This window comes from Hyperolius riggenbachi, chromosome 3 (genome assembly GCF_040937935.1).
Source record: "Hyperolius riggenbachi isolate aHypRig1 chromosome 3, aHypRig1.pri, whole genome shotgun sequence".
NCBI classification, from domain to species: domain Eukaryota; kingdom Metazoa; phylum Chordata; class Amphibia; order Anura; family Hyperoliidae; genus Hyperolius; species Hyperolius riggenbachi.
In genome coordinates, this window is record NC_090648.1 from 319,250,555 (window position 1) to 319,263,223 (window position 12,669).

General features: G+C 43.4%; 1 protein-coding gene across 1 annotated transcript in view; it reads left to right on the forward strand.

Moving 5' to 3' along the window:
• The window catches only part of FGD6 (FYVE, RhoGEF and PH domain containing 6), a 165,200-nt gene that overhangs the window by 122,232 nt on the left and 30,299 nt on the right, over positions 1-12,669 (forward strand). The window contains exons 9-10 of the mRNA XM_068276795.1: positions 11,380-11,430; positions 12,299-12,357. Of these exons, the coding sequence (XP_068132896.1) occupies positions 11,380-11,430; positions 12,299-12,357 (110 nt within the window). The remainder of the gene's footprint in view (positions 1-11,379; positions 11,431-12,298; positions 12,358-12,669) is intronic.

Consider the following 12,669-nt stretch of genomic DNA (forward strand, 5'->3'; position numbering starts at 1 on the left):
TAAGTGACTTTTTATAAACAGCTTGCATGCTTTTTTTGTGTATTTTATTTATGAGGGGCTTCCTTCTAGTCATTCTGCTATAAAGCCCAAATTGACTTTGGCTGACTTTCAGAGAACCTCTCCACACAGGTTCCCTGAGGTTCAGTCAGAGGAACCATTGGATTCTTTGTCACTCCTCTTACCAGGACAGCTCTCCCAACAATGCTCAGTTTGGGTGGGCCTCCAGACCTAGGAAGAGTTGTATTTTAATTATAATTGTGAAAGGTACTGTGTTCTCAATGCTGCAGAATTTTAGTAACATCTGCCTCATCTGGTTTATTACAATCATGTTTCAAAGCCCTGTGGAATTTCCCTTAAAGTGGAATATAACCCTGCATTTCAACTTTGCTCTAAAATATTATTTACAGCATATTATATGCAAAAAGCATTTTTTTTTTTACTAGACCAGCATTGGAAGGGTTAAACACAGAGGTTTAAAGTACGTGGAGAGATATGCAGAAGTTCAGATAGATACATTCTATTTAGTTGAATGTATCTATTGATAAATGACACACACTTTTTGGCTGTCCTCCAAGCTCCTTCTCAGTGAGAGAGAGTGAGTCACATTCAACACTTAGATACATTTATGTAAACAAAATGTATCTATTTCAGCTTCTGATGCGTCTGCAGAAATCTCCAGGAACTGTAAAGCCCTGTGTAACCCTTCCAATGCTGGTCTAGTAAAAAAAAAAATGCTGGTTGCATATAATATACTGTAAATAATGTTTTAGAGCAAAGTTGAAATGCAGGGTTATATTCAGCTTTAACCCAATGGCATGTTTTTGCTCTGATACACATTTTCAGCTTGAATATAGATGGGTGTATGCCTCTACTGGATCAGTTGAATTTGTTTAGCTTGATTCCAAACAGTTTGTAGAAACATCGCAATAAAGATCATTAGATTGGGATGCACCAAATTTAAAGGTATTTTGGGACACCATTCCTTAATTTATCATACCAATGACATGACAGAAAGTTAGAAGAAAGAGCAATTCCTGCTGAAAGCTGGCAGTGTAACAGGTGCCCCATTAAGGAGCCTGCTGACAGACATAACACTAATCCCTTCACTTTGTTGGTGCCAGTTGTCATTGGACCAGAAGTAAGGGGCAGGCTCACCATTGAGAAATCCAAGGTCAGACTGCGCTTCAAAATGCAGAAATATCTTGATTGATGGCATGCTGAATTAATAGAGACAGTATTTTTGTAACGCATTGGATTTTATTTCAAGTCAAGTATACTTTTACATAGGGATCACTCCACATACGCAGCAGTGACCAATTCAGTCCATAACCCTGAGACAGACAATATGACAATTGTTGGTTGTGCTGGATTCCTTTTGTAGATAAATCTCCCCAAAGAGGATACACCTTACAAAATTCTAACAGACATTAACACACTAAAAAAGTTTTGTCCAAATACCACAGTAAAAGTAATTACATTTAAATATCAAAATCTATACAGTGTACATAGGATATTTTGTACATGACTTCCATTAAAGGTCTCTCGGTTTCAATCTGTTGCTGCTATATTTTTTCTAATAAACTTGATGTAAACCATGGCAGTGTGCTGTAAAATGATGCCCAGAATTCTCAACGCTCTGTTATAAGTTCAGAAATATCCACAGGGCAGGAAGTAAAATTCCGTGTGTCTCTTTGCTTCCCTACATTCTCTAGTGTGAGGCACTCCTTACACAGGGAGGAGTGGATCCTGCTCATCCTTGGGGATATGTAACCATCAGTTGGAGCAATGCTGAGATTAGGAACTGTGCAGTGAACAATTGTAGAACTCCAGAGCAGCCACCAGACTAAACACAGATACAGTATGTCATTGGAATACAGTTTCTAAACTGTGTATATGCCGCAATGATGTGATTGGTTTTTTTTTTCCTGTTAGGAACAGCTACGCTTTAAAGTAACACTTGTAATGGGTACTTTTTTTGTGGATAAGAAAGGGAACCTGAACTCAGGAGGGATATGGTAGCTGCCATATTCATTTTTCCTTTTTAACAATACCAGTTGCCTGGTAGTCATGCTACACCTCTTTGGCTGCAACAATGTCTATATCACTAACCTGAAACAAGCATGCGGCTAATCCAGTCATACTTCAAGTGATCCCGAGCCGAAGCTCACGTTCAAAATCCGATACTTACCCTGGAGAGAGGGAAGCCTCAGGATCCTATTGAGGCTTCCCTTGCTCGTCTGAAGCCCCCAATGCTGAGCGCGGCCCCCCTCCACATTGGGACAGCGCAGCTACTCTTCCTAAATCATGGCTGCGCAGAAGCCGCGCAGTAGCACGGAGCCTACACCTCCGGCTTATTGTGCATGTGGGCTCTGTCGCAGTAAGCTTACTCTGTCATGGCCATGATACAGGAAAAGGAGCTGCACAGCCACGATGTAATTAGCGACCATGCCTTTTTGCTAATCTTTCAGAGGGCCACACTCAGCGACGGGGTCAATGGAATAGCTTTGACTTGGGTACACTTTAAGGCCTCTTTTCCACGGACTGTTGAACTGTGTGCTAAGCAAGCAATTGCCAGGTAGCAGTGAGCAGTTATCAAGCAGCAACAAGCAGTTGCCAGGCAGCAGCAAGCAGTTGTGAGAGTTTGAGAGGCATTTCAGTGCCTTTCAACAGTCTGTAGAAAAGAGGCCTAAGTCAGAACACCTGATCTGCATGCTTCTTCAGAGTCTGTGGCAAAAAGTATTAGAGGCAGATAATCAGCAGGGCAGCTAGGCAATCTGCAATATGTCAGTATCCATATAACTCTCACTTCAGGTGTGCTTTAGAATGTTAGGTCTCTTTTTCCATGGACTGTTGAGCTGTGTGCTCAGCAAGCAGTTACCAGGCTGCGGTGAGCAGTTACCAGGCAGCAGCAAGCAGTTGTGAGAGTTTGAGAGGCATTTCACTGCCTATCAACAGTCCATGGAAAAGATGTCTAAGTGTTCCTTGCTAACTGCTGCCCTGGGAGTTAAATCCAGAGAAATAAGTACAGAGACAACTTACTAAGGCCTCTTTTCCACGGACTGTTGTTAGGCAGTGAAATGCCTCTCAAACTCTCATAAATATTCACTGCTGCCTGTTAACTGCTTGTTGCTGCCTGGTAACTGCTCACTGCTGCCTGGTAACTTCTTGCTAGGCACACAGTTCAACAGTCCGTAGAAAAGAGGCCTTAAGTGGTGGCTTTGAAACAACAGAATGGCTGGGTTCTCTCTCAGAGAACTTGCTTCTTCCTATCAAAGCAGTTAGAAGTTTAGAAGCACTTTCTAAAAAAAATTATCTAAGCTTTTGTTCTCACAATCTTTGTAGGACAGAAAAGTCTGTTTAGATGTCTTTAAGGAAATCTGATGCGAGAAGTAAATGGAGGCTGCTATATTTGTTTCTTTTTAAACAATAGCAGTTGTCTGGCTGTCCTGCTGATAATTCTGGCATCAGTAGTGTCTGAATTGCACACCTGAAACAAGAATGTGGCTAATCTTGTCCGATTTATCAGAAACACCTGATCTGCATGCTTGTTCAGGGTCTATTGCTAAAAGTATTAAGAGGCAGAGGATCAGCAGCACTTCCAGGCAACTGGTATTGTTTAAAAGGAAATAAATATGGCAGCCTCCATATACATCTTGCTTCAAGTTCCATTTATGGTTGATGAGAAGAATAAAATTTATATTTTGAAATTAGTTTATATCGTTAATATAATTAGGGTAAATAATACTTCATAGAATCCTACCTAACCTTAAAAACACTGCAGGTTCTGCAGCTGAGATCAGAAAATGTGCAGGTCTGATTTGTTGAATCAAACATTGGAAGTCCTTGAGTGAATGTGGGTGCTTGTGGTAGGGTTTTGTCACATTCAATGTAATTCACGTAAAATGCATGCTGTCTTGTGCTTAGAAAATGCGCTACAATCTGGAATGTAATGTGTTGCTTAGTGTGACTACACTTCAATGCATTTCAATAAGACACTTTAAATTGCATATACTAAAATGCACATGCTGTGAAAGAGGCCTCATGGTAGGAACACACTAATATGTTTTCCACTATGCACCGGCGTACCTACCGAGGATGCGACCCCCTCAGCCGCAGGGGGGCCCGGGGCTGCTCTGGGGCCCGCTCACTGTGCGTGGGGGGAGCGCTGCTCTGGACCCCCCAGCAAGGTGCTCAACTGGCCGCAGCGTCTAATAGACGCTGCGCCAGTTCATTCCCTGCAGCCCCGCTCCAGCAGCCTGCATAGTCTCCGGCAGGCAGAGCAGGGCTACGGCAAGATGGCCGCCGAAGAAGCCCTGCACTGGAGACTATTTGTGACTCTAGTACAGGGCTTCGGCAGCCATCTTGCCGTAGCCCTGCACTCTGCCTGTCAGCGCGGGAGATGTGCTGCAGGAGGACTCGGGGAGCTGCGAGCCAGATGCCGGGAGAGGAGAAGACTTCTGTCAGGTAAGTGAATTGGTTTTTTTTCACAGGTGCATTTTTTTTTCAGGTGACTGCTGCCCACATTGTGATTTTCAGGTGCCTGCTGCCCACATTACGATTTTCTGGTGACTGCTGCCCACATTGTGATTTTCTGGTGACTGCTGCCCACATTGCGATTTTCAGGTGTCTGCTGCCCACATTACGATTTTCAGGTGCCTGCTGCCCACATTACGATTTTCTGGTGTCTGCTGCCAACGTTACGATTTTCTGGTGTCTGCTGCCCACATTGCGATTTTCTGGTGTCTGCTGCCCACATTACGATTTTCTGGTGTCTGCTGCCCACATTGCGATTTTCTGGTGTCTGCTGCCCACATTGCGATTTTCTGGTGTCTGCTGCCCACATTGCGATTTTCTGGTGTCTGCTGCCCACATTGCGATTTTCAGGTGTCTGCTGCCCACATTACGATTTTCTGGTGTCTGCTGCCCACATTGCGATTTTCTGGTGTCTGCTGCCCACATTACGATTTTCTGGTGTCTGCTGCCCACATTACGATTTTCTAGTGCCTGCTGCCCACATTGTGATTTTCAGGTGTCTGCTGCCCACATTGCGATTTTCTGGTGACTGCTGCCCACATTGCGATTTTCTAGTGTCTGCTGCCTACATTGTGATTTTCAGGTGTCTGCTGCCCACATTGCGATTTTCTGGTGTCTGCTGCCCACATTGCGATTTTCAGGTGTCTGCTGCCCACATTGCGATTTTCTGGTGTCTGCTGCCCACATTACGATTTTCAGGTGTCTGCTGCCCACATTACGATTTTCAGGTGTCTGCTGCCCACATTGCGATTTTCTGGTGTCTGCTGCCCACATTACGATTTTCAGGTGTCTGCTGCCCACATTGCGATTTTCTGGTGTCTGCTGCCCACATTGCGATTTTCTGGTGACTGCTGCCCACATTGGGATTTTCTGGTCACTGCTGCCCACATTGCGATTTTCTGGTGTCTGCTGCCCACATTACGATTTTCAGGTGTCTGCTGCCCATATTATGATTTTCTGGTGTCTGCTGCCCACATTACGATTTTCAGGTGCCTGCTGCCCACATTACGATTTTCAGGTGTCTGCTGCCCACATTATGATTTTCAGGTGTCTGCTGCCCACATTGCGATTTTCTGGTGTCTGCTGCCCACATTACGATTTTCTGGTGTCTGCTGCCCACATTGCGATTTTCAGGTGTCTGCTGCCCACATTACGATTTTCTGGTCACTGCTGCCCACATTGCGATTTTCTGGTCACTGCTGCCCACATTGCGATTTTCAAGTGTCTGCTGCCCACATTACGATTTTCAGGTGTCTGCTGCCCACATTACGATTTTCAGGTGTCTGCTGCCCACATTACGATTTTCAGGTGTCTGCTGCCCACATTGCGATTTTCTGGTCACTGCTGCCCACATTGCGATTTTCAGGTGTCTGCTGCCCACATTACGATTTTCAGGTGTCTGCTGCCCACATTGCAATTTTCTGGTGTCTGCTGCCCACATTACGATTTTCAGGTGTCTGCTGCCCACATTACGATTTTCAGGTGTCTGCTGCCCACATTGCGATTTTCTGGTGTCTGCTGCCCACATTACGATTTTCAGGTGTCTGCTGCCCACATTACGATTTTCAGGTGTCTGCTGCCCACATTATGATTTTCTGGTGTCTGCTGCCCACATTGCGATTTTCTGGTCACTCCTGCCCACATTGCGATTTTCTGGTGTCTGCTTCCCACATTACGATTTTCAGGTGTCTGCTGCCCACATTACGATTTTCAGGTGTCTGCTGCCCACATTACGATTTTCAGGTGTCTGCTGCCCACATTGCGATTTTCAGGTGTCTGCTGCCCACATTACGATTTTCAGGTGTCTGCTGCCCACGTTGCGATTTTCAGGTGTCTGCTGCCCACATTACGATTTTCAGGTGTCTGCTGCCCACATTGCGATTTTCAGGTGTCTGCTGCCCACATTGCGATTTTCTGGTGTCTGCTGCCCACATTACGATTTTCTGGTGTATGCTGCCCACATTGCGATTTTCTGGTGACTGCTGCCCACATTGCGATTTTCTGGTGACTGCTGCCCACATTGCGATATTCTGGTGACTGCTGCCCACATTGCGATTTTCTGGTGACTGCTGCCCACATAAGGATTTTCTGGTGACTGCTGCCCACATTAGGATTTTCTGGTGTGTGCTGCCCACATTATGATATTCTGGTGACTGACTGCTGCCCACATTAGGATTTTCTGGTGACTGCTGCCCACATTACGATATTCTGGTGACTGCTGCCCACATTAGGATTTTCTGGTTACTGATGCCCACATTGCGATTTTCTGGTGACTGCTGCCCACATGGCGATTTTCTGGTGACTGCTGCCCACATTGCGATTTTCTGGTGAACTCTGCCCACATTACGATTTTCTGGCCCACATAACGATTTTCTGGTGAACACTGCCCATGTTACGATTGTCTGGTGAATGCTGTCCACGTTACGATTTTCTGGTGAACGCTGCCCACATTACGATTTTCTGGCCCACATTACGATTTTCTGGTGAACACTGCCCACGTTACGATTGTCTGGTGAATGCTGTCCACGTTACAATTTTCTGGTGACTGCTGCTCACGTTATGATTTTCTGGTGACTGCTGCCCACATTGCGATTTTCTGGTGAACTCTGCCCACATTACGATTTTCTGGTGAACTCTGCCCACATTACGATTTTCTGGCCCACATTACGATTGTCTGGTAAAATGCTGCCCACTTTACAATTAATTTACAGTGAAACGCTGCCCCATTACGATTATTTGGCACCTATGGGGGGGGCCCCATCCAAATATTCGCAGGGGGGCCCAGTGATTTCTATTTACGCCCCTGCCACTATGTGCTATGAAAAATGCATATGCGATTCTGCCTAGTGTGTTCCTACCCTTAACGATTAGATAAAGTGTCTGATTTTTGGTCAAGCCCTATCCAGTTTTAAAATGGTGTGTAATTAACTAAGTATATGAACAAGATCCATTCTCCATTTTTGTCCCTTTAGTGACACCACTGAGGTATATGTTTTATTAGTGGCTGTGAAATTGGAGATTTGTTTAGTCAGCCTGCTTTTGTAATCTTTTACCCAGCACTGAACATCAAAGATGAACATTTCAGTGCCTTGCAGGGGCAGTGAGGCCTCCCAGCCAGCTCTGAAACATGCAGTCTCTCTGCTCATTGAGTATCCACTTCATGCCGTAACCTCTGTGCCACATCAAAGCCGGCACATTCAGGAAAGGCATACTCTTTGCATTAATAGAAGTTTTCTTTCCTCCTCTTTGCATTTTGATGTGATGATAGATTTATTTGTCTTTCTCTTGCTGCTTATCCCATGGCATTTCCTCTATAAATAGAGAGGCAGTGAAGGTTTTAACGCTGAAACTGTTTCAGGCACTTGTAATTTTGGAAAACGTCTTTGTAAAGATTATCCGACAAAATGTGCTACAGAATCTGAGGCTTATCCAGTACAAATCTAGCTTCTTCTCATTTATCAAAGTCTTTGTATGTTTCTCAGCTTCTACAAATGCTGCACCTGTGATCCTGGACTGCTGACTCTGAGGCCCAGTGCACACCGAGCGGTTTTAGGAGCGATCCGCCAACCGCATCGGCCAGTGAAAACGCTTGGCTAATGTATTTCAATGGGATGGTGCACACCAGCGGTTTGAGGTTTTTAGCAAACCGCAAACGTGCCTCCTGCTGCATGTTTGCGGTTTGCAGAAGCGTTTCTGCCTCAATGTAAAGTATAGGAAATACGCAAACCGCTCTGGAAAACGCTACATCAGAGCGGTTTGCCAGGCGTTTTTGTTACAGAAGTTGTTCAGTAACAGCTTTTACTGCAACAGTATTCTGCTACACAAAAACGCTAGGCATGTTTAGAAAACGTCTCTAAACATGCCTAGAATCCCTCTGAAATCTGCTCCAAAAACCGCTAGCGTTTTGATGTGCACTGGGCCTGACATAATTTTTGCTACATTTGCAACAGGGTTTGGGGGAAGGCATTTATACAGTGCTATTTCTGAGCAGCAGAGGGTCGATTTTAGGAATCAAACAGCTTTTGTGATTTCCCCTATTGCACTTTTTATTTTGTGAAAAATAATTGATAAATCTCTTCCACTGTGCTGAAATGTAATGAATACAGATGGACAATGAGATGCAAATAACGGTACTTATCCGTTAGCCGGGCGCATCCGGCAGGTGGCGCTAATTACTATTCCCCCTCCAGGCCGACATGGATAGTAGGGAAAGATGTAACTCTGGTGGAGTTTTGTCGCCACCTAGAGGATGCGCCTGGCTAACGGATAAGTACCCAAATAACTTTGAGTTGATGCAGCATTATGCACATTTTGTATGCAAATTTATGCAGCTTGAAAATGAACCAATCAAATCCTGCTGAGGTAAAATGCAATTGGTCCATTTTCAAGCTGCATAAATTTACATACACAGGTTGCATAATCCTGCATCAACTTGAAATTATTTGCATTTTTTGAAATGATTTACCCTTGTAATGAAGCTTACTTTGATGCTTGTAATAGATTAGACTTTAGATTCTACAAACAAATTTAACTGCTGAAAATCTAAAGCATTGTATGACATTGAGTAATGGCAGCTGTCAGTTTGACATTTATTCTGATGTAATGCCAAGTGATCCACAGCAGTAGTCAGGTAATTAATTGATGTCAGCCACATGTGTAGTAGTAGTATTATCATTGATTTATAAACTGCCAACATATTCCATGGCGCTGTACAGGGTAAGAAACAAATATGGGGTACAAAACACAGACAATGGTGTTCACAAGCTATAGACCTTGGCAGGTTGTTTTACCAGATATAAAAGCCATCCGATCAGGGCTGTGGAGTCGGAGTCGAGGTGTCGGAGCCATTTTGGGTACCTGGAGTCAGAGTTGGAGTAGGTGGTTTCATAAACTGAGGAGTCAGAGTTTTGAACCGACTCCACAGCCCTGCATGTGATAGTGTATTGTGTGTTTAAAGCGGTATAAACCCTGACATAGTATTCAATTAAAACATTTTTTCCTACTTTTTATATGCCATATGGTTAGCATATTTGATTTTGTGCATAAGTATTATTATTCATTTAGAAATTATACGTTTCTAAAGTACACTTATTTTACTCTGAGAGCTGACTTTGCATTTTATTTATAACTGCTTTATTCATCCTCTAACTTAATCAGAAAGCATCAGGAAGCATTTATGCTTGTCTGATTTTGTTCAGGGGACCCAGCAGTGTGAGAGAAGGCTTTGTTTACATTTCTCACTTGATACAATTAAACACAAGATAACATTATGTAAAATTCGGAAGCGGCCAGCTTTGCAGGAAGGGAAGCTTCTAGAGCCTGTGTTAACCCTTTGAATGCAGTTCTAGTAAAAAATAAATGCTGGTTGTGTATAATATGCTGTAAATAATCTATTAGAGCAAAGTAGAAATGCTGGGTTTCATTCCAAATTTAAAATGGTCTCTAAATTAAGTTCTAGTCACAAGTTTTGTGATGGCCAGAAAACAGAACTCCATGACACTTCAGAAAGCCCAAATGCAAAATTTGTTTAAGCCTCTTCCTGTCTAATTAAACTGTTGGTGTTTGCGCTGTGGTGCCGCATTTGTTCCGCTCCCCCCAAGCTTGGCAGCCTAATGCAGACCGACCGCATGGAGCAGTTTTATATTTACCCGTTCCAGAAGCTGGATTGGCTCTCCTCTCCCTCCACGGAGCAGTTTTTCTGTAACGCCGACATCGTCTTTTGCGTCGTGATTGGGATCCAAACGATGATGTCAGCATTGCAGAACCACTCGGTGGGGGAAGAGACTCTTCCACTGACCCTCTTTCACCCCCCGAGGGGCACTGCAAAGCTGATACCATCCTCTGGATCCTGATTACGTCATATCATGTGATCGGGACCCAGAAGACAATGTTGGCCTTACAGCGGCTGCTCGGTGAAGGGAGAGGAGTGCCAAGCCAGCGTCTGAAACAGGTAAATGTGAAAGCGCGCTCAGCGCACACTCTGCATAGGCTGAATTGGGCAGCCTGAGTTTTGTGCTAAAACAGCCCTGCCTAAATTTATTTATAGCGAGATGGCTTGGGTGGGACTGTTAAAAGGTTTGTAAAGCCTGAACTTTGCATTAGAAACTCTTTATGTAGTTTTTCCAAGATACTGTATTGTTTGGTCGACCTGCGAAAACTGAAAGCCGTGTTTGAATTTTCCATAGCAACCAGTTGGTACCCCATTTTTCATCTTTTCAGGGCAGATTAAAATATAAGGTGATGATAACTGGTAACTGTGAGCAACAGGGCGTTTAATGCAGTGCATACTTGCTATTGTCTGTTAGTTTTAGAACATGGGTTAATATTTTATTTTAGGAGTTTTGCCAAAACCACATTTGTGTTCTTACTTACATTCCATAATCTTATATGAAAATAAACTGAGTACGTCAGCAGATAAAGTTGTTTTTTTTTACCTTTTTTTTTCTTTGGCGTGGGGTTGTTGTGCTGACTTGGTAGGAAGGCTGCTAGTCTCGAGTTTAACTTTGTCACAAATAAGTGCCAAGTCTGTTGACATTTTCTTGCTCTAAAAGATATCGGGGTTAATTAGGGATTGAGTACTGCTGCTCTTCTATTCTCCCTGTTGCTACAGTATTCCTTTGCTAGCATTGCCCTCTAGTGGTCACAACACAAATAGGCGCTCTTTTGGAACATCAATTCATCATCTATTACTAAACCAGTTTTATTAGGAATTTGCAGTATGTATATGGTCACAAGTAAGTTTCGGATATACTACACAAGCCTAATTGTTTGTTAAAGAAAAAAATTGTTAATTTTAAGACCTGATCAGTAGTTGATAAAATGTTTGTGTATTTTGTTAATCTACAGAATACCTCCAGAATCTTTCTGAAGAATCATCAGACTACAGTGATACACAAGGTAAACCTATAATATTCAGTATAGTACAACAGATGCTAGGGGCAGTTTTTTTGTTTTTTTTTGTTTTTTAATGGAGATTGAAACACAATGGTCCTGGTTCATTTCAAACTTCCAGTCACATGTAAAATTAATAATAATAATAATAATAATAATAAATTAAAATAGGATGGCAGCAGCACATGAAGGGGTGTTTGATTGGGAACATAAATGTACTTCACTACACTTTGTTTCTCTGTCAGTAAATCCCCTCCATGAAGTATGAATAGTCAGTAACGTGCTCTGGTTTGCATCTTAGCCAGTGCTAAAGAATAAATATTTTGTAGGTAAAGGTGTCATGGTTATCACCTGTATGCACAATTATATTTTATATTATTTTATATAAATATATTTTGTTTTTGGTAATGTGCAGTAATCTTTTTAAGTGATCCCAAGCCTAAGCTCAGGATCAAAATAAAATACATACCTTAATAGAGGGAAGCCTCAGGATCCTACTGAGGCTTCCCTTGCCAATCTAAACCCCCCGGTTGTTGAGAGCGGCCCCCCCTCTAGGTCAGGGCCGTGCAGCTCTTCTTCCTGATGCGGGGCCACCCACGCATGCACAGTACCATGGAGCCTGTGGCCCCGGCTTACTGTGCATGCGTGTGCAGGCTGGGTCTGCTATTGCGCGGCCCCATAAGGATTGTCGCTAATCTTCTGTGGGTCCACGCTCAGCGACGGAACAACACAACAGGAAGGGAAGCCTGTTAACTAAAGAGAGGCTTCCCTCTCTTTAGGTAAGTATGTGATGATGTTTACCCGACCTTTGGCTCAGATACTCTTTAAGAAGAAAATACAAAATTTTAACAGGTGTGCTTTATTTTTCTTTCAGCTGCCCTGGGTGTGGTCATTGAGGTTGCTAATCATGCCAATGACATCCTGAAGCAAGGGGTAGGTTGTTACACAGCAGTATGGAATGGAAGCCTATGTAAATGCCGTACAGAAAGGTTCATGCATTGAAAGCTGAATGAGATAATACATGGACAATAGATTAATGAGAAATCGGTTTGTTCAGAAAAGTGGGGTAGTGGATAATACTCTTACCAAGAAGCACTAGAGCACAAGGTTCGAGTCTTGGCTAGGACACTATATGCAAGGAGTTTGCATATTCTCCCCATGTTTTTGTGGCCTTCTTGTGGACTCTCTTACCCACATGCATTTGTGTCGCCATCTAGACTTCTGACCCAGATGCATTTGTGTCGC